A 21,503-nucleotide genomic window follows, 5' to 3' on the forward strand; every position below is an offset into this window, starting at 1 on the left:
CGTTGCCCTCTGCAGCCATCGACTTTTGACACTGCACAAAGTCAGCGATGAGGAAGCCGGCAGCTTCTGCAAAGGGGTCAAATGTACGGTCGTGGGCTGAGACCCAGAAACAAATCTGCAAGGGCAAAGCACTGGGTTATGGAGAACAGGTTTGCACTTGTGCTCCTCCTCCTGCTGTTCCCGATCCCCTCCGGGCTGGAGGAAACGAGGGACTTTGCTCTCTGGGGATCCGTCAATCAGAAGCCGCCACCGCCTTGCAATTTGCCACAGGCTTTGCTGCCAACAGCGGGGCTGAGCCCATGGCTGAGCAGGCACTGCCATCCCGTGGGACGATCCCAGCACAGCAGCCCGGCCCCAAAACGGCACTGAGCAGAGCCGGAGGACCTGCAGGTTTGTGCAGCCCAGGGTGACAGGACCTGGACTGGCATCCAGCTGCTGCACGTGGACATCTTTCATCTTTTTTCACGACTCCTCACCCCTGATTGCTCTCCTTCCTGCAGGAAATCTGGGAGCAGACCCAAGGACACAACCCACTTCGATGTGAGAGTCTGACCTGCTCTAATGGGACAGGCTCCAGCCAGCAGGTGGGGAAGTGCAGTGTTATGAGGTCAGAGCAAACACAGGGCTCCGAGCCCCTCAGCATCACTTGCAGGGCCATCTGTGGACCAAGAGGTGCCAGCTTAGCCCCTTCCCGCCCACTTCTCATCCCCATCTGCAGTGTTTGAAGCTGCTTCGGTTCAAGGGTCCAGCCTGGGGCGTCAGCAGTGACCTTGGGAGGCGCCAGCTCCAGAGGAACATGAAGGGAAGAGAAAGGAACACTTTGGATTGCTGCAGCGGGAGCTCTCCAACAGGGTGAGGAATGCACACCCCTGCTGGCTGCCCCGCAGCACCCGCAGCCCAGTGGGAGATGTACGTGGCATGGTTTTGCCCAAGGAGACAAAAGCACGAGGCTGACTCCTCCAAAGCCAGCAGAGAGCAGATGGCACCGAAATCTGCTCAAGAGGAGAGAAAGGAACAGCCCCAGGGCTCAGCTCCCTGTGTACCTCCAGACGGACATTTGTCCCCATCCGAGCATCTCCAGCTGACCGAGAGATGGTGGGGACGGCAATACAAGGCTGCTCTGCATCCCTTGCCCCTGTTTGCTTTCACAGGGACTCTTTGTCCCAGAGGCTGAAGCCATGGGGAAGAGGGGATGGAGGTGGCCTCTGTATTGTGGCTTCATGGTCATTCGGCAGCGTTGCTTTATAGAGGAAAGGAGAAAAGGGCTAAAGCAGATCCAGCTCTGCCTCAGCTCCTGATAATGTCCTACTTAGACCTCTTTGCCTGGCTGTCATAAGCAGCATGCTTTCAGAGAAGGGATCAGCTGGGCAGGGGCATTTGCAGAGCACATTTAGCCCCAGAAGATGCTGATTTTTTGCACAGAAATTACCGCAACGTTGCTGATGTTGAAGGAAGCAGCTGTGGGCACTTGCAGGGCCCTTGTAAAAAAAGCCAATGGTGCTGCACTCTGCTCCCCAACCCCAATCCTGCACAGCATCCAAGCACCCAGCTCCCAAATAGAACCCTTCCCAGGGTCACAAGCAGGACCACCATGCAGCAGGGTGTTGCAGCTTGCTGTGTGCAGCTCTGGGCTCCTACCCCAGCCCCTGCACCAGCCCTCCCCGCCTCCAGCAGGCACGGAGCCAGCAGGGACGCTGCCGGCACCAGCTGCTCTCATTGAGCTTTGCAGAATAAACTCATGGAATTAGCCTGTTGGCTGCCGGGATAAAATCCAGCGCTGAATGCAGATCAAAGGAGACAATCTTCCCAACAGCTTTGCTTTGGAAAAGGGCAACGTTCAGCAGCTGAGGATGGAGCGCGATGCACGTTGCGTCTTTGATGGTGCATGTGCTCCAAGCCCTGATGCTCAGAGCTAGGGGTGCCTTGGGACAGATCCAACACTGGTGACAGAAACGGCCAAAGCTAGGCAAGAAGCAGCGCTAGCACAGATAATTTGGTGGTGTAGCCTAAATTCCAGCAAGCTCTGCCCAAGCCTTTTCATAGCAGCATGAAAGGAGAGAGCGATGCAGGGCAAGGCTCTGAGCCAGAGCAGAAGCAATACAGTTTCTAAAGGCAGGGAAGCCTGCTCTTGTCAGGTTTCTGTCCACCTTCACAGGTAAGGCTGTCTGACCCAGGAGGTGTGGGATGGCTGGAGGAAGTAGACAGAGGAAGCTCCGTACTGAAAGCACAATCCCGAACAAGGAATAAACTCAGTACATTCCCTGCTTGGACCTTCCCAGCACACACAGCAAATCTGCCAGGTGTCACCTGCTCCCAGCCCCACTGGGCTGCACAGGCAGCAAACTGAAAACCAGATTCATGGCATAAGGAGTTACTCGGTGGCTGTTTCTTTTTTCAGGAAAAAAAAAAATGTAGCAGCAAAGCACCTGGCCTCAGAAAGCAGCAGGAGGCAGATAGAAGCACAATGGCAAGGATGGGATGGGAAAAGGAATGCCAAGGAAGAAGGAGGGCTTTCCAGACTGTGGACACAGAGAGAGCTATGGAAACCGTGAGCCTCCAGTGCAACTGAGCAAGCAGGCAGCTGCTGCACACACTGATGGTGAAAAGCCAGGAGCCAGCAGCGAGCTTTGCTGCTTCAAATACAAAGGCCAGAAAAAGAGCCTGAGATGTGGAAACGTTGGGCTCCTCAGTTTGAAGAAGGTGACAGGGTTGACAGCTCTTTTCTTTGGGCTTGCCGAGGAACTCAGGACGATGGGAACTAAATGTATGGTACAGGCATACCGTGTGTTTGTTGCTGTTAGAAAAAGAAAGAACTGGCTATTTTTGTTGTAAGAATCAAGCAAGGAACTACCTGTTTAGTGTGAACATTAGTCTTCCAGTGCTAGGCTGCCTCTTGGAATAAAAAGATGGCCGTGCAAGAAGGAAAGCAAACTGTCCCAGCTGCATACTGCACCCACAAAGCAGGACAAGCCTGCAGTGCTACATGGAGATCTCAGAGAAGCCCTGAGCTGCTGTGGGAGGCAGAAGCCTCAGAGGGAGGGTGCCAGGTGATGGCTACAAAGGCTTTGGACTGGAGCAGCCACAATGCTGGAACAAAACCCTTCTTTTATAGATTCACAAACAGCAGCATAGATCCCAGAAATGGAGAAGCAGGAGACAAAAATGCAGAAGCAGATGGAAGCAATTTATCCTGGCTGTTTCATAAGCATCTTCCAGGGAAAAGTGATTAGCCTTATTAACTGATTAATTAACTGATTAACTGAAATTATGGATCACAGATCAAGTGATTGCAAGCGAGTGTATTTTGAGCAAAGTCAGCACTTTGCTGGGACACTGCGTGTCTCACGTGCTGATAATGATAGCCGGCAGCTGGATGGCAAATCATCTGCAGAAACGGTGCTGGAGCTGACACCAGCACAGCCCTGACTGCAGCTCAGGACAGGAGGTGAGCTGGGTAGGGTCTGGTGCCAAATAAGAGTGAGTCAAAGCCACCCCATCCCCTCTTCCAGTAATTCCCACTTAAACAGGGGAACAAATCTCACCTTCCACAAGTCTGGATTTTTCTTGCAGCTGAAGTTTCTCCTCTTGATAAGAAACTGGTAGGTTATGCTGTGCCCAAAGGAGCGTTTGATCTCCGATGGCCATTCCCTGTGCTTGCTTTCCCCTCTGAGACACGCTTCTACCCAGCTCCATTCCCAGATGAGGCAGCCTGAGGGGCTGGGCCCAAAGTGCAAGCACTCTTCAGCAGGCAGCAGTGGTTCTACACTTGCCTTTCGGCACCTCACACAGGACTGTAAGGGAACAGGCAAGCAGGGGAAATGCAGAGTTTAGGTTTATCAATCTACTTGTTTTCTCTTTGTTCATTCATTCTCTAGCCCCATTTGCTCTATGGGACTTCCTTTTACGTCTCCTGAGCAGGACTTGAACGTGGCTATGCTCAGGTTGAGTCTGCGATACCCAGGGCTGTTCCAGCACTGACGTTTGTCACCACGAAGGCTGTTTACCTGAGAGAGTTACAAATGGTATTTTATAAACCGTGTTTCTGTAAGTGGATTTCTCTTTTCGCCAGCGGGGAAAACTGCTTTAATAATCCGACTTCTGATTAATGGTGCAGCCTCCTGGCAAAGCAGACTGCTTTGGTTATTTCTCGAGGAGGGTTTAAATGCAGTAAATAAAGGAGGAAACGCACGGTGCTCTGCCTGGAAAGATATTGATCTAGACTCAGAGGTGCAAGATACCCAGGGACGTTCTGCAAACAGCTGTGAGCTGCAGCCGGCTCTAAACTGCTGCTCTTCTGAAGGGGAGGGACAGTTCTGGGCTCTCTGGCGTGTGAACAGCTGAGATTTGCTGCTGGGTTTTTACTTTCACTCCCCTGCAATGAGGAGAAATGCTCTCCCAGGGAAATGGGGCTGTTCAGCCTGAGGAGGCTCAGGGGAGACCTCATCCCTAAAGAGACCTGAAAGGAGGTTGTGATGAGGTGGGGGTCAGCCTCTGCTCCCAGGTAACAGTGACAGGGTGAGAGGGAACGGCCTCAGGTTGCACCAGGGGAGGTTCAGGATGGATATGAGGAGAAACTTGTCAGCAGGAGCGGTGCTGCAGTGGCACAGGCTGCCCATGGAGGTGGTGCAGTCACCGTCCCTGGAGGTGTTCCAGAGCCGTGTGGATGTGGCACTGAGTGGTCAGTGTGCACGGTGGGGATGGGCTGCTGGTTGGACCAGGGGATCTCAGAGGTCTTTTCCAACCCTAATGTTCCTATGTGAGGCACGTGACGAACGCACATTGCGCTCCCCCTACCACCCGAGCACGTACAAGCCCTGCAGGCGACACAACCCACCACCGCTATCCACGCCCCCTACAGTTCGATGGCGGCGGTGACGTCAGCGGGGCGCACTGCGCCTGCTGGGCGATCCGCGCTTTACGGCAGTCGCGCTCTGCCCCTCGTTCTCTTTTACGACGGTGGCGCTCGGCGGCGGCGCCGTCGCGCAGCGTTGACGCAATAAGGGCGGGACGGGGCTGCGCGCGGCCTTTCCTCGCCGGCCGCCTTCGCCGTCGCTGCCGTATCCGTCGTCATCGGGGCCGTAACGTGGCCGTACAGGTGAGGGGACGCCGCGGCCGCCCCGTCACGCTCCGCCGTCCTACCGGGACCGGCCTGCGGGCAGCGCGACCCCCGGCCCCGCCCAGGCCTTACCGCTGGTTCCGGTGGGGCTGGGCCGGCGCCCCCCGCCTTCCTGCGGCCACGCCGGGCTTCCTCCGTGCCCCTTCCCCTCACGGCGGCACCGATAGGGCGGGTGTTGAAGGGGGGTTTCTGCTTGTTCCTCGCAGGGCTGTGAACCATGGCGAAGTTCGTGACCCCCGTGATCCAGGACAACCCTTCGGGCTGGGGCCCGTGCGCCGTGCCCGAGCAGTTCAAGGATATGCCCTACCAGCCCTTCAGCAAGGGAGACCGCCTGGGCAAGGTACTGCGGGGTGTCGCTGCTGAGTGCACCCCTGCGCTGAGCTACAGGAGTGGGGAGCTGGGTTGGATGCTGGGAGGTGGCTCTTTGTTCACAGGGCACTGAGACTGACTGCCCAGAGAGCTGTGGGCATCCCATAACCTGGAGGCTTTAAAAGCTGGGTTGAATGGAGCCCCGGGTAGCCTGAGCTGGTGGGGGGCAGGACTTACATAATTCCTTCCAACCCCAGCCATTCTGAGATATGACATTATATGGTTCTCAAGCACATTGACAGTTATGAGTGTTTTTGTAAGGCTTGCTTATGGAGGTGGGAGTTGAGGAGCATACAGCAGTCCCTTGTTTTGCCTTTTGAGGCCCTACTGAGGGGGGGAACATCATGTTGACACTCGCTTTTTTTCTTTTGACTCTTTATGTTTGTCCTTAGGTGGCAGATTGGACGGGAGCCACGTATCAGGATAAGAGATACACAAGTACGTGTTGTGCGATGGCTGTTTCTGCCATTTATTTTGTGCAAAACTCTCTTCAAACGTCATACCTGTTTCACACTGGCTCTACCGGCTACCTACACACCTCAGCAGAGGAGGCTCTTTCATTTCAGAAGCATGTCTCACCGCTTGGAGAGCTGCGTGGGGCTCTCCCTGCCCTTAGGGTTCCCTTGTGGGTTTGTACCATGTGCTGAATGGTGCTTCTCTGGGAGGTTCGGAGCAGGGAGGCAATGTGACAGTCTAATGCAGGAGTCCTAGTTAATGCATTAGACTTCAGTAAAGGCTACTGAGGAGAGTATGGGGGGAGGGAGCGTCATATTTTTGTTTCCAAGGCTTGTAGCACAATGATTTATTTCTAGACAAGTACTCGTCACAGTTTGGTGGTGGAAGTCAATATGCGTATTTCCACGAGGAGGATGAGACTAGCTTCCAGTTGGTGGATACAGCCCGGACACAGAAAACTGCATACCAGAGGAATCGCATGCGATTTGCACAGGTAACGCTTTACTTTCAGAAACATGCTCAAAAAAGAGATTGAGCAATGCAGAATTACTTCGCCACTAAACTGTCCTTTTATTCTTTGCCGCGTTCCCACAGAGGAACCTTCGGAGAGACAAGGACCGCCGGAACATGCTGCAGTTCAGCATGCAGACGCTGCCAAAGAGTGCCAAGCAGAAAGAGAGGTGCGGGCTTCGCATACAAGCATTCTGTATTTGGAGTGTGTGAACGTACTGTTGATAAGTAATTTAAGTTACTGTAACAGAATCCACCAAAGCTCCTAGCAAAGCATTTCAGGATATTTTAGATTTTGCTGATGTGTTCAGTAGTTACAAGCATGGATTTCAGGCGGCTATTTAAGAATCTAGGAGACATTTTGAGTCAAGTTTAGGAGGTAAGCGTGACAACTTAAAGCAGGATGTGCTCTTCTTGGAAACTGTGTTGTGGTCATTAAGGATAAAGACACATAAAGGGTGTTCAGAGCGCAGAACAAAGCTCTTAACGCTTCAGGTGTTTTGATAACTGAATTCTCAGCCTGCAAGTGTTGTTCCTCTGGTGAGTGTTTGGAAGTGTAGGAGTTGTTGAGGCAGGGAGCTTCTTGTGTCAGGAACTTGTTGTAATGGCTTTTCACTTATTTGTCATTGTAGGGATCGTTTGCGCCTCCAAAAGAAGTTTCAGAAGCAGTTTGGAGTGAGGCAGAAATGGGACCAGAAGTCACAGGTAAACTAGCCAGCTTCCTGACCCTGGTGATGGCTTAGTTTGTCTGTCTGTGCTCATGAGGCAGCTCCTCGTGCACGAATCCTGATGTGCTATGTGTGTTTCTCTCCCTTTACCCATTTCACCTCTGGCTGCGCAGCAGAAGCCTCGTGATTCCTCTGTGGAAGTTCGCAGTGACTGGGAGGTGAAAGAAGAGATGGATTTCCCTCGTCTGATGAAGATGCGCTACCTGGAGGTGTCAGAGCCACAGGACATGTAAGTTCCTATAACAGTTTCCTGAATAGACTGCATTATTTGGACAGCAGGAGAGCGAGGGGTCTCTTGGCTTGTTCCCAGTGTCCCTAGTGAAGTATGCAAAGCCAGGAGTGGTAGAACACCCAACCATTCCCTCAGTCCTTTGTGGTTTGTCAGTGGAGGTGTTTATGTGATCTTTCTCTCTGTAGAGAGTGTTGTGGAGCCCTAGAATACTATGATAAAGCCTTTGACCGCATTACAACAAGGAATGAGAAACTGCTGAGGAGCATTAAGCGCATCTTCCATACGGTCACTACTACTGATGACCCAGTTATCCGAAAGGTACGTTCACTGGTTTTGCCAAATCCAAGAGCGTGCTTTTCATTGCATGCGGTGCTTTGAGAACTGTCACAGTCAGACCAAAGACAAACAGGAAAAATCCGCATCTCTCAGCTTACAAAGGGGAAACAAACTATTACATTGATATTTTCCATAGACCTAAGGTAAGCTGGGTCAAGGCAAAACTCCGAGTACTGAGCAAGGAAAGGCAAACAAACCAGTACTTGGACAGTGCTGGAAAAGGAACTTGAGTGTTGGAAAGCTGCTTCTAGAGTTTTCTGCTTTTGGAGATGAGGAAGACTCAGGGACTGTTCTTCATGACAGCATCAGCAGTAAGGAACCAAGTCCTTTCATGGTAGATTTCCATTTCGTAGTAGGTTTCTTTTTGCTTGTCTGAGCGAGGGTGAGCCTGGATTACTAGGTAGTACTCCACACTTGGCATAGCTGTCAACAGTGTACACAGAAGTCTGTCTTTCTCAGTGTAGAAGAAATTCACAATCTGGTTTGCTAGCGCTTCTGATCTTGGCTGGGAAAGGGAAGGTACGTCTGTAAGTGCTGCTGAAACATGGTGTTTTCTGTATCCATAGCTGGCCAAGACTCAAGGGAATGTGTTTGCCACAGATGCTATCCTGGCCACACTGATGAGTTGCACTCGCTCTGTGTATTCCTGGGACATCATTGTCCAGAGAGTTGGATCCAAGCTTTTCTTTGACAAGAGGGACAATTCAGATTTTGGTAAGGAAAACTCTTTAATGAAATTTGTCTCATTTTTCTTTATGTTTCTGTGGTGGTGGTTGGTTGGTGTTGGTTTTTTAATTTATTCTATGTCTCAGTGCAAAGACTGAGACACCTGGAGCAAACTGATGGCTGCAATATGTTGCTAACTGTGAGAGTACTTTCAATGCTGATCTGCTTCAGCATGGGTGGGAGAGATTCACTGAAGCCGATATAGATTCTCCCCAAGTGTAACAGCGTGTTTTTGTTCTCAGATCTACTGACAGTGAGTGAAACAGCTAATGAACCACCACAGGAAGAGGGCAACTCTTTTAATTCTCCACGCAACCTTGCCATGGAAGCAACTTACATCAACCATAACTTCTCCCAGCAGTGTCTGAGGATGGTAAGGCCAAGTAGTCCTGGACAGTAAGGTCTGAGTTTTGGAGAGTCTGGAAGTGAGACTTTATTCAGACTTGCTTAATGCTGCTGCTCAGCACAGAAGTGTTTAAATTGGTAAAAGTAGCTTGCACTGATGTTACCTCAGCTTGAAACAGGTGGGATTCCTTATGGTGAGCAAAGTGACTCTTATAAAATGATTTTCACCTTTATTTTACAAAGAGGAAATCCCACTCCTGTTGGTAAAGTGGGAAGGCATCTGATTACATTTATTAAAGCTGAAGTGCTAAGAGGAGTAATGATCACAGGGAAATGGTTACCATGGAAAGGAGAATTTGCATCTGTTGTCTTAAATCTTTTAGTGTTTTCTCTGTGTAAGGGAAGTCAGCTGTTGTTGCTGTAAGAGAAGAGGACAGCTCTAAGTTTTGTTCTTTTGCTTGTTTGTTTTACTAATAAGCCTTTCTGTTTCCTTCCACAGGGAAAGGAGAAATACAAGTTTCCCAACCCAAACCCCTTTGTGGAGGATGACATGGATAAGAACGAAGTAGCTTCTGTTGCCTACAGGTATGTTGATGTATCTCTTATTCCAGGCTTTGACAAGGGTGCAGGATGTCAGCGTGGTTTGCAGGGGGAAACAATCCAAACCAGTGAACGGATAAAGGATGAAAGGATTTTGCTGAGTGCTTGGAAAGATCTGGCAAAGAACCAGGGGCAACAGTAACCTGGCCTGTGTGTGTGCAGGTACCGAAGGTGGAAGCTGGGAGATGACATAGATCTCATTGTCCGCTGCGAGCATGACGGAGTGATGACAGGAGCTAATGGCGAAGTGTCATTCATCAACATCAAAACTCTGAACGAATGGGATTCCAGGGTGAGGAAGAACAAGATCCCAAAGCTAGCTCTAACTGCTTCACTGCTGCCTGACATGCCAGGTATAGCAGGCAAGATGAGACAAACATCTAGTGGTGTCCCCTGAGTAATAACTCTGACCTTCTGTCAAAGATACAGAGCTTTGGTGGACTAGCAGTGCTATTAAGCCTTACCCAGACATGAGGTAGTTGGTTTGAACCCTATTCTTGTTCCCAGGTGCTCTGTGCAGTAGCTGATCTTTATCAGTGCTGCCCTTATTAACCATCCCTAGCAGACTTCCTCTCCTAGCCGTTGCTACTGCATTTCTCCCTTTCCAATGCAGGGGCTCTGGTTTGCAAGTAGAGGTTTGCATCCCCTAGTTACGGTATCATAGTTTAGATAGAAGAAGCTTCCCCATGCAATTGCTGAAGAGATTATTGCAAGTTGCTGGCTTGTTAGGTTCACCCTGTTTTTGATTCTCCTGTTAGTATTGCAATGGAGTAGACTGGCGCCAGAAGCTTGACTCACAGAGAGGAGCTGTGATCGCCACAGAGCTGAAAAACAACAGCTACAAATTAGCTCGCTGGACATGTTGTGCACTGCTGGCTGGATCTGAATATCTCAAACTCGGGTAAGACAGGGCTTTCACACCAAGTATCATTCAGGTGCATTCTCTGTGATTTAACACGGTCTGTATCATAGTGAACTGTTGGTAGAGTCTGGATGATCATAAAATTGCCTCACGGTTTGAACAGCAGCGAGTAAAGCTTGCAGTAAATGTGCCAGCGTTGACCCAGGCCTTAGCTTGAGCTGCTTACCCTTAACATCTGATTGATGTGCCCTCCGTTGTGGCTGACCTTGTAAGACCTCATGTGTGTGACAAGCAGGCAGCCTCTGCCATTCCCAGTCTATTTGCTGAAATTGCCACCAAGGGAAATAAATGCAGTGACCGTGCTACCTGTCAGCACTTTGATTGAGGTCCTCAGTGCACCATTACTGAGAATTTGAGTGGAGGAGGAGGTATCACCACAGCCCATTTGGAACTGTCAGTTTCAAACCAATTGAGTCTGTGCCGTGTTATTGATGGCCTGAATGAGCTGCTGTGTGTGCTGCCTTCTGCCAGTCATCCACTTTTACAGAAATCCAGAGCAGTGTGCTTTTTCTGTGCTTTCTTTGCACAGCACCGACACAGAGCGTGTGTCGCCTTATCTGTAAATGGAAATAATAGGTGGTGACAATGAAAAGGGCTCAATTCTGGTGCGTCTGCAATTCCATGTTCTGTTTTGGGGTATGAGATACCTGAAGTCTAGACTCCCAAGTAATCATGCAATTGCTGAGGTTTTATCTGTGGCACTATTTCTGTACTGCTCTGTGAGGTCTGGGATAGTGAGAGGATTCCAATTGTGTTACTGATGGCAATAGCTTGTGGCCAGGAGATCCTCTTAGCTTTCAGTGTTGGAGTTAGGATGGGTCTTTCTTCTCAGGAAGCAAAAGCAAAGCAGTCATGATGCTGGGTTTTCTGATGTCACTTCAGTGGCCGAAATTAATCCCCTGCTCCTCCTCTCTTCATTCTTGCCCACCAGGTACGTGTCCCGTTACCATGTGAAGGACTCTGCCCGCCATGTGATTTTGGGTACGCAGCAGTTTAAGCCCAATGAGTTTGCCAGCCAGATCAACCTGAGCATAGAGAATGCCTGGGGCATCTTGCGCTGCGTCATCGACATCTGCATGAAGCTGGATGAGGGGAAGTACCTCATCCTCAAAGACCCCAACAAACAGGTGATCCGGATCTACAGCTTGCCTGACGGCACCTTCAGCTCGGATGAGGATGAGGAGGATGAAGAGGAGGAGGAGGAAGAGGAAGGTTTGTATTAGTCTCAGGGCATTTGTGCTTCTAAGTGATGAAAGGGAGGAATGTAGGGTAAGGATGAGAGCTAATATGGGGCTGGGGAAGGTGCAGCCCCAAGGATGCTGTAGAGTGTGTGGTGCAGTGACTATAATATGTGATACACAACAACTCTGGCAGCAGTGGGGCACAGACTGCGTGCTGCTGCTGCTGCTGCTGCCCGGGGTCTTCCTGCAGAGCAAGGAGGGGCTGTGATCCTACTTTAATTAGGGTGGGATGTGGCTTTTTCCTCTTGCTGCAGCAGCCTCGCTGTGCTTTCTCTTACAGAAGAAGAGAGCTGAGTGCCAGGGACTGCGACTGGGCACCTCCCTGCACCAGGATCTGCTGGAAATAGCCGGCAGGGCAAAGAAACCGGACTAATAAAGTGGCTTTTCTCTGGCACGGCTGTTTCGCTTGTGGTGTGTTGGGGCAGGGCGAACAGGGAGAGGGGGGAGAGGGGGGCTGACCACGTGATAGCGAAAGCTCCTGACGGAGGTGCCTGTTCCTTTAAGAGCCGCCCAGGCCACGTGGTCCTGCGGGGAGGCGGAGTCACGTGATGCAGCGCGGGATCGTGGTGGGCCTGGCGCGCGCCCGCGGCTTCCGTTCCCGTTTGCGGGCGTGCGCGCGCGGCGGCGCGTGAGGAGCGGCGCGCGCCGGGTCGGTGCTGCAGGTGCGGCTGCGGGCGGGACGCGGCCAGGTGCGGAGCGCCTCGAGTGCGGCGGCCACGCCCCGTACGCCATTGGGTGAGGGTGGGGTGGGTGGGGAAGGAGCGGCGGGTCCCCATTGGCCGGCTGCCGGCGTGGGCGTGTCCTAATTGACCGGCGCCCGCGTCGGGCGCTGAGGGGCGGCGGTGCCGCCATGTTGGCCGAGCCGCCCGCCGCGACGCTCCCGCTCACTTTCGCAGCAGCCGCTACCCTGCCATGGCCCGCCGCCTCTTCCTGCGCCTCGTCCTCAGCGCCCTGTGCACGGCCGGAGCCGCCGCCTTTCTTTACCACGACTACTGCGTGCTGGGAGCCGGCCCCGCCGGCCTGCAGGCCGCCTACTTCTTGCAGCGGGCCGGCCGCGACTACGTGGTCTTGGAGCGCAGCCACGCTCCGGGCAGCTTCTTCGCTATCTACCCCAGGCACCGCAAGCTGATCAGCATCAACAAGAGGCACACGGGCAAGTCCAACAGCGAGTTCAACCTACGCCACGACTGGAACTCGCTCCTCAGCCACGAGCCCCGCCTGCTGTTCCGCCGCTACTCGCGGCAGTTCTTCCCCCACGCCGACGCCATGGTGCGCTACCTGGAGGACTTCGCCGCCTTCTTAGGGCTGCGCATCCGCTACGACACCGCCATCCTTCATGTCACGCTGGAGAAGGACCCGCGGGCGTGGAACGGGCACTACTTTGTGCTGAGAGACCAGAATAGGCAGAGCTACAAGTGCAGGTAATGGGAGCGCAGCTCTCACTACGCGGCCTTTCGCTCGTGGAGTAATCAAAGCTTGCTCTGCCCGAGCCCCCTGCTCAGCGCAGGGCTGGCTGCTTGAGGTCACATACAGCCTGCTTGAGAGCCTGCTGAAGTAGGGGTTTTGCAGCCTGCTGGGGTGTCAGATCAGGCACAGACTGATGGATACATAAGGTGGTGTGGATTGTTTTGACCTCGGTTATTCCACACGCGTTTAGAAAAAGCTGAGTTGAAAAGCCTGGCCCAGCCTGTTGGGGCTCTCGCTTGGCTCAGAAGCAGCAGGAGGGAGCTGGGGAGCAGTGGGGCTGAGGGGGCTGTGCTGGAATTAGGTGATCACAGGTTCCTTTCAACCTAAGCCACGTAGTATTTGGTGTTCGGTTCTGCCTTTGGCATCCTCCAAAGTGGGTATGGTGGTGATGGGTTGATGGTTGGACTAGTTGATCTTAGAGGTCTTTTCTAACCTTAATGATTCTATGATTTGAAGTCCCGATGAAGCTTATAAGCAGGCCAGACCCCCGAAAGTCCCTTGTCATACTCAGACGCACATCTCGTACTGCTACTCAACCCTCTCGGAGTTACTCATGTGAACATATGGAGTGTGTTTCTCAGCTCTCTTGAGAGCCTCAGATCTACGACAGCCGGTCACACTGACTGTCACTTGAAGGTGCGCTGGCTGCCAGGCTTGGAGGGGGCAGAGTACAGCGTGGGACACCCACACACCACCAGCACGTTACTCTCAGGAGCTGTGTGAGCAGACGCTGCCTCTCGGTTCTGCTGCTTGCTGCTTCCTTATCAACTTCAGTAGTTCCTCTAATACTTGGGCAAGCGTTCTTACAGGAACTGGAACTGGAACTGGAGGATCATTGTGGTCCTTTTCAACCTAGGCCATTCTATGATTCTGCAGGGGGCACTTCCACTGTGTTAGGAGCAACGAGATGGAAAGACAGTCTGACTCCTGCAATTCTTGTGTACCATAATGTTATTCCTCTTTTTGCAGCTGTTTGTTGGTTGCCACTGGCACGTGGGTCCCCAACGTGGTAAACTTCCCTGGCTCAGAGTATGTGGAGGGTTATGAGACTGTGTCTACCAACCCAGAGGATTTTGCCGGTCAAACTGTGCTGATCTTGGGCCGAGGGAACTCAGCCTTTGAGACGGCAGAGAACATTCTGGGTGTCACTAATTTCATCCACATGGTGAGCCGGTCCCGTGTGCGCCTCTCCTGGGCTACCCACTACGTCGGGGATCTGAGGTAGGAAACTGTTCTTCTTCCTAATGCAGCTGGAGCAAAAACAAGTGAGAATCGTTGCTTGCTCAGGAGACCAGCCAGACCGGAGGGGGAGCAAACATGAGTACTTTTATGTTTAGATCTTTGGTTTATATTAGCCCAGGTTGCAGCCGCTGAGTAGTATGAAACGGGAAGATGTTGCCATGGATTCTGTATCTTTAAAAAGTGCTGGCTCCTGTGTTGGTCCCTCGCTTGCAATCAAAGGAGAGTTCAGAGGTTGACTGCTTCACACAAGGGCAGCACTCTAATCAGAGTGAAGCTGGGGGTCAGAGACCCACATGTGGATAATTGCTCTGCTGCGGACTTCCTAGCTGATTGTCAGCATGCTGTGTACACCCTGTGTGCCTGTCTGTCTTTCAGAGAGGCTGATAGCACTGCTGTACACAGCAGGAATGCAGTGAGAATTAAGGCATTAATGAGTGTTCAGAAACAGGGCCAGAGGAGGTAGAGCTCCCCTATCGTTTGTACAAGGCGCACTGGGGAGTGTGCTGATGGCTCACAAGAATGGCAGTGATCAGTGCTGTGTCACCAAAGCCCTGAGGCACACCTGGTAAGCTTGTCCCATTTCAAGGAGCTGAGACCAAAACCTGGATCCCACTGTGCCCATTACCCTTTCTTCCTTCCCTTTTGTTTGCAGAGCAGTTAACAATGGTCTACTGGATACCTACCAGCTGAAATCTTTGGATGGACTTCTGGAAGGTGACCTGGAAGATCTAGCTATTGTCAAGGACAAGAAAGGGAAGCTGCACATCACTCTTCGGTTCTACCTGGAGAACAGGAACACCAGCGCAGGCATCGATGGGATCACACTCCCACAGGATGAACTGGATAACTTTGCTACCCGTGCACCTTACGACCGTGTCATCCGCTGTCTGGGCTGGAAGTTTGACTTCTCTATCTACAACAGGTGAGGCAGAACCAGCGTCTAGAAAAGAATGTATTTATAGCAAGAGACTGACAGGCCAGAGCAAGGAGGAAGGGAAGGCCAGGTGGGGTGATCACAACTCTTCTGCTGGTAGCGCTGCCCAGGCCTCCATGTGCTCCAGGTTGCCTGGTGCTGCACAGTCCTGCGTTTGCCCTGCGGCTGCAATTGTGTCTCAGTAGGAATGTGTGTGCTGCTGCTCTCTGACTGACAGGCTGTAGGGGTGATCAAATGGCAGTGCTGGGTCTTGGATGTTGCAGGAAAAGTTTGTGTCTTTATAGCTCAACAGGTGGACCTGCCAAAAGAAGAGAAGGTGGTGTTCTTTCAAGCGAGGACGGCACAAACGCAGATTGCTACAGAATGATCCTAATATATTCTTCAGCTTGAAATGGTGTTGTTAACTCTGCTGTCTCCTGAAGTTCACTGTCAGTGGCTCAGGAAGGTATTTGGTGGTGGCCACAGCTACTTTGAGAGGAATGCCCTTCTCTTCTGGAAGATCCTTGCTGACCTTATGCTCTTGGGAAAGTAGTGAGTTCCACTGAAGGCGGCGGGGACCTGGATCAGTGGCTCACCGTGGCTGCCATGTAATATGTGCCTTATCAGAAATCCTTTCTTTTTCCACCCCTGCCCTTCCTGACAGCCTGCTCTTCTGTTTCACACATCAGATCCCTTAGAATGATGCCAGGAAGAGGGAATAAAAGCAAATATCCTCAGATCAAGCCCAGTTACGAGTCCAGAGGCACTCGGGGGCTCTTTGTTCTTGGCACTGCTAGCCACTCTGTTGACTTCAGGAAATCCGCTGGGGGTTTCATCCATGGCTTCCGGTACACAAGTGAGTACTGGGGCTTTACAGAAAGGGCTGGGGCTGGGGTTCAGTGCTCCCTTCCAAGGAACAATTCATAGCTTAGTGCTAGAAAAGGATGACCCTTCATCTTGTGCTGGCAGTAAGAATAACAAAACATAGCCAAGATGCAGCTGCACAGTCTGAAGGGGAGGAGAGGCCATGGAAGTGCCTTGGGGTCATATCTGAAGTCTTTGGTTGTCTGTCTCTGTTTTGTCTTGTGTCTCTCTGGCCCGCCGTCTCTTATTTATGTAACAAGAAATTTCTGCCTGCCAGATGCTCTGCCTCGTGGCAGGCTGTGTGTGAGAGGTCTGTGCCGTGGTGTTAAAACCCAGCAGCTTTCAGCAGCGGGGAGAATTTCTGTTTGTGTGTGCGTCCATCCTTGTCATTATAGAGCTGCTCAGGAGAAATGAAATACCCCAGGGACCCCTCGCCCCCTCACCAGCCACTCAGCATCACATCAGCGTTGAGGGCATCTCCACTGCAGCTGGTAGCAATCTGGGTGGGATGAGCTGTTAAGCTTCTTTATAGTGTCCTGCCAGGATCTGTGTGCAGCAGAGCAATCGGATCTTTTTTTTTTATTCAGATGTACAAGGCTGGATTTTTAAGTAAGCTACCTTTGTTTTTCTCCATCTCTTAGCTCGTGCAGTCCACCGCCTATTGGAAAACCGTCACCATGGAGTCCCCTGGCCATCCTCAGTCTACCCCATTACACAGCTGACCAACTCCATCATCAAGCGGGTGAACGAGGCCTCGGGCCTCTACCAGATGTTCAGTGTCCTGGCTGACATCGTACTGCTGAGAGAGTGAGTGAGTGAGCAATTATCCCCAGCACTGTGCTCCATGGTTTCATTTTTTCACTGTCATTGCCTTTGGTGCCACCACAGAAATTGCTGCATTGTTGCCACTGATGTCACACAGGCAGACACCTCAAAACCTGTACCGCTGCCATCACTGGTGCTGCTGTTCCCAGTTCTGCAGATTATTTCCTCTTAAAAGTCCACACCTTTTTGCTAAGCTCAGAGTTTTTGTTCTCTTTCGCTGTCCCTAGAGAAAAACTTTCCTTGGGCACTGTTAATAGAGGAATCTGAGAGTCTGTGAATAGAATTAAGTCTTGTAACCGTATATGCAGCCTTCATAAGCTCTGTATCAAGCCCAGCCCAGGTCTGTAGTGACTAAAAATGATAGCTATCTGATGGCTCTTTGGCCTTAGCCTCAATCTGCTGAGGGAGTGTTGGATCCCAGGTGGCTTTTCTCTGGCAGAAAGGTCTTAACGGTTGTGGTTGCAATTCGTAGGAATGCCACATCATTTGAATACCTGGAAGAATACCCAGTTGGAATCTTGGCTGAGCTGGAAACACAGACGGGGAGAAAAGCTCCCTCTGGGCTGTTTGTTGTCATCATGGAGTACGGGAGGAATTTCTCAGGAGATGACAAGGATGTCTTCTACTACAACCGAGCTGTGGGAGAGGCACAGCATGCCTGGCAGTCCAACTTTTTGCACCCTGTTATTTATTACTACAAGCGCCTCCCAACAGGTAAGCTTCCTAGCCTCTCTGTTAGTTATAAGAGCAAAATTGAGAGAGAGGAAGATAGTCAAGAGCCAGAGTGGGTGTGGGGCAAGACTGGAATGTGCTGCAAATTCTCTACTACCATCATATCCATCGTGTGAGGAGGCACTTGCTGCCCCTGTGTGAGCTGAAGAAAAGAAGCTTCCTTTAGTCCTGCCAAAATGGGGCAGGTCATACTAGAAACCTCACGTTGGAGAAGACGATTAAACAGGTATGCTGTCTCCAGAGTCATACAGCAGCAATGAACGTTGCCTCCCTTTGCAGCCTGCAGTGCGTGCATTCTGCAGAGTCCCAGCAGTCAGAGTTGGGCTGGTTTGTGTTCCTGCCTGAAGGAAGCTGCTTTCTGTGGCCCCATCAGGTCCGAGAGGTCATGTAGTGATTGCAGCAGCCAGAAGCAAACATTTGAAGATGAATGTTTCATCCAGCAAACCCAGTGAGAACATGTTTCCTTGGGAAATGGCGTGTGCTGAATCTTCATCTCCAGAAGCCTAGTGTCAGGGTCTGGCCTGACTTGCACAGAAAGGAGCGTGATTGGAAGCAGCATTAAAGATTGAACACAGTTCAGCCTGGCTGGCAGTCTCTACCCAAAGGGAACAGGAGTGAAAAGTGAAATGGCAGGAAATACTGTGGTCAGGGATAAGGGGCAGCTCTGTGGTGGCAGGGTTCTTCAGGACAGAGCTAACGGAGGGGATTGTAAATGAAAGTAAGGTAGGGATTAGAAGGTCAGAACAAAAACTGAAGAGCTGCTGTGGTTGCTTTATGCTTCCCAAGCCTTTTTTAATGCAGTTTTGATTTTGAGAGATGCCCTTAATGGTCTCTTGGCAGAGCGTGAGATGAGACTTCATCCCCCAGATTGGCCTCTCCCCCGCCCAGATGCCATCCATCACATCGTGGAGGATTTTCTGACAGACTGGACAGCCCCAAACGCTCACATCCTGCCACTGAGGCGTTTCTTGGAGAACTGCCTCAACACTGACCTGCGCAATTTCTTTGCAGGTAATTTGAGCCCAGGGTCGAGGATGTAGGAGGAGGAGGGGAGATGTGAGGGATGTGTGACAGGAGTGATCTCTTCTGCGAGTAACCGAGATCTGCCTGTGATGCACTGATACAGTCGGTGACACCTTTCTGATGCACTCTCCAGACAGTAGAAAGTGCTGGTGCTGTGTGTATGTTCCCAGATAGCATTTGCTCTTGCTCACCTCCACAAAAAGACTGACGCAAGTACACCCGGGTTCATGAGTACGTGAGATTTGGTTCAGTCCCCTTTGCAGCTGTAGTTTGCCTTGTTCTCCTGTTATCCAGATGTTCCTTTTTGCCATCAGATGCCTGACCTGTTCTCATTTACCATGGGTGGGATTGTTTCCATCAGGGAGATGAGTGAAAATGGGAGTGTTGGGATATGGGAGCTGGAGAACCTCTGCTGCCTCCCTTCTTGGTCTGGCAGCCTAATGGGGAAACACCACATGGTACACAGAGAACCAGTTCTCTGGTACGAAGATGATGACAGAGAGCTGAAAACTCTAATCTTTTTCCTGTCAGTGTAGACTGCAGGTGCCAATCTGCATCTCCTCATACTTGCAGCCTTGAGTCAGTTACTCTGCTGCAACCCTGAGGCAAAGCGCCAGGTGGGCAACTGATCTTCCCTGATCCTTTCTGCCATCTGTTTCAAGTGTCTTCAAGAGCTTACGTGTATTGTTCTCTACATGGTTTCTCTGGTTAATCTGATTTTGTTTATGTTTTCCCTGGCAGAATCCTGTTTTCTCTTTGCCCTCACACATCAGAAGCTGCCTCCCTTCTGTCAGCAGGGGTATGCAAGAATGCAAGGGCTTGCCGGGAGTGAGAGGCTTCGACGTCATGCAGTGGAAGCTGGCCTGCTGGAGGATTATACCATCACGGGACTCTCAGGTGACAAACTCCCTGACAGCCGCCAAGGGTCCCAAGACCAGTTGCTGAGAGATCATGTGATACCGCTCCATCCTCTGCACCATCTTGTTAATGCCAAGGATGAGTTTTAGAATGTCTCTCACCACGTGGGAATCCACAGGTGCTGTTGTGACAATACTGTTCACAGAGATCCACGGCGGGATTCTTCCCTCTCCTCCATGCCTCTTTTACATCCCAGCCCCTTCCGCTGATCGTGAATTGCCAAAGACCCGCTCAGATCTTGCTGTTACAAAGAGGACCAACGTGCTCTGAAGGATAAGTCAGAGCCTGAAATCTGATGATGCTGAGGCTCCTGCTTTGTCCTCGCAGGGTTCAGAGTTGCTTGAAGATGGTGTTTGTGTTTATGTGGTGAACCGGTATTTACAGTGACAGCCAGGGGTCAAAGAAGGGAGAGATTAGGGATTCCTGTCACCTGCCTCTTCCAAGAGAACCGGCTTGTGTTCTGTTTCAACCCATTGCAAGCTTTCTGGTCACTGGACGCTCTGTGTACTTGAACATTTGTTTGCACTCTAGACAAACTTCATGGCAGTTTGCCTGCATTTGAGTTAGGACGGTCACGGAGCTTGGGTGGGGAGAGAAGATGGTGGGTTTTAGCTACAGTATGAGTAGGATAATATGTCACATCCTGCAGAGCAACTCAGAAGAACGTTCCCTCTGCAGGGGTGAGTAGCTTGCTTAGAACACTTAAGACACGGTTACACTGAGCTCGACCCCCCTGCCCTAACAGTTTTCTTCTCCCACACCAAAAAAGCCTGAGATGTTACCCCTGTGTTTTATAAAGCATGACCGATATTTTTCCTATTTGCACTACATCCCATCAAGAAAGTTTCGGGTGAACTTTGGTGTTGGTAAAAATGCACGTTCTCTTCTTTCTTTTTCTCCCCTCCAGTCACCTTGAAACCTCACAAGCTTTGACTGGTTGGTTGTCTGCACTTTATTGCTCCCTCTTTGCCTACCACATGCATTTGTCACCTCCCAGGGGGTTCCTTCCAACGCTTTGGAGTTGCAAAGCAGTTTAGAGTCCAACCTTACGATGTCCGTGTGATTGTAGGAAACAGAGACAGCGAGAGAGAATAGACTTCTATCTCCACGCACATCTTCCAGTTCCGTAGCACCTGAAAGAGCACCCCTTCGTACTTGTGCTGCCTGGATCACGGCAGGGCTGCACCTAAAGCTCTCACGATCCTTTGAGAGAAGAAGTGGATGAGATGACGAATGAGTTCGTGCTCCTGTTTGCATGTACTGTGTTTGCTGGAGGTGCCGCTGCTTAAAGATGCCTGTACCTTAACCTGCTCTTACACGCAGGACGGGAGAAGCGATGTTGTTATGCTCAGCTGGTGTTGATCAGCACCAGAAGCTCCTTGCTGCAGCCTTAGCACTGAGGGCTTTTCATTTGGGATCATGCAGGGAAGGATACGAGAGTCAGGAGCTTTGCTGCCACCTGGTTCGGTGCTGCCTGTAGATCCTGAATGCAGCTCTGTTGTTGTTCACGCACTGCTGACCACACGCGGCAGCTCGTTGGCAGCCCGCTGCTTTGGATCCCTTTGGATCCCTTTGGTTCGGCCACCGGAGAGGAGCACCCACTGAGCCCATTCCATCCTCGCTTGTCCTGCGGAGCTGTACTAAGGTGTAGGTTGTGTTAAAGCGAGTTACTGCCTGCCGTGCTCTGTTGTCTAACGGCCGCGTTTTGTATGGGTACATCCCTCCTACGAACGTTAAACAAACCCATAACGTTAACGTAGAGCTGCGCCGTTATTACTCGAGCCACGCGCGAAAAGCGCGCTCCGCGGCGGGGGCGGGGCCTGAGCGCTGATTGGCGTTATCCTCCACCAATCGTCGCTCAAGATCCGCCCATTGCGGTGCAACATCCTCCTCTCTAGATGACAGCCGCAGCAGCCAATAAAAGCCCACCGCTCTGGT

General features: G+C 51.4%; 2 protein-coding genes across 6 annotated transcripts; both read left to right on the plus strand.

Moving 5' to 3' along the window:
* The first annotated feature begins 4,971 nt into the window (after nucleotides 1–4,971).
* Nucleotides 4,972–11,975, plus strand: EIF3D (eukaryotic translation initiation factor 3 subunit D). Of its 2 annotated transcripts, none has more exons than XM_072335848.1 (15): nucleotides 4,972–5,095; nucleotides 5,323–5,456; nucleotides 5,878–5,923; nucleotides 6,298–6,434; nucleotides 6,536–6,621; nucleotides 7,084–7,156; nucleotides 7,293–7,408; nucleotides 7,597–7,729; nucleotides 8,314–8,461; nucleotides 8,716–8,846; nucleotides 9,318–9,403; nucleotides 9,581–9,710; nucleotides 10,177–10,319; nucleotides 11,272–11,552; nucleotides 11,862–11,975. In XM_072335848.1, exons 2-15 carry the CDS (start codon nucleotides 5,334–5,336, stop codon nucleotides 11,873–11,875), a joined length of 1,647 nt encoding a protein of 548 aa, XP_072191949.1. In that variant the 5' UTR covers nucleotides 4,972–5,095; nucleotides 5,323–5,333; the 3' UTR covers nucleotides 11,876–11,975. The 2 variants fall into 2 exon arrangements, with proteins under 2 accessions (XP_072191949.1, XP_072191957.1); XM_072335856.1 differs by having other exon boundaries at nucleotides 7,296–7,408.
* A 140-nt stretch (nucleotides 11,976–12,115) lies between these two features.
* FOXRED2 (FAD dependent oxidoreductase domain containing 2) lies at nucleotides 12,116–21,417 on the plus strand. 4 transcript variants are annotated; one of them, XM_072351429.1, is made up of 9 exons: nucleotides 12,116–12,243; nucleotides 12,478–13,002; nucleotides 14,018–14,269; nucleotides 14,943–15,212; nucleotides 15,893–16,059; nucleotides 16,709–16,874; nucleotides 17,365–17,606; nucleotides 18,465–18,635; nucleotides 19,389–21,417. In XM_072351429.1, exons 2-9 carry the CDS (start codon nucleotides 12,494–12,496, stop codon nucleotides 19,652–19,654), a joined length of 2,043 nt encoding a protein of 680 aa, XP_072207530.1. In that variant the 5' UTR covers nucleotides 12,116–12,243; nucleotides 12,478–12,493; the 3' UTR covers nucleotides 19,655–21,417. The 4 variants fall into 4 exon arrangements, with proteins under 4 accessions (XP_072207530.1, XP_072207539.1, XP_072207548.1 ...); XM_072351438.1 differs by having other exon boundaries at nucleotides 12,144–12,243; nucleotides 12,481–13,002; XM_072351447.1 differs by having other exon boundaries at nucleotides 12,156–12,270.
* The last annotated feature ends 86 nt before the right edge of the window (nucleotides 21,418–21,503 follow it).

This window comes from Excalfactoria chinensis, chromosome 1 (assembly GCF_039878825.1).
Source record: "Excalfactoria chinensis isolate bCotChi1 chromosome 1, bCotChi1.hap2, whole genome shotgun sequence".
NCBI classification, from domain to species: domain Eukaryota; kingdom Metazoa; phylum Chordata; class Aves; order Galliformes; family Phasianidae; genus Excalfactoria; species Excalfactoria chinensis.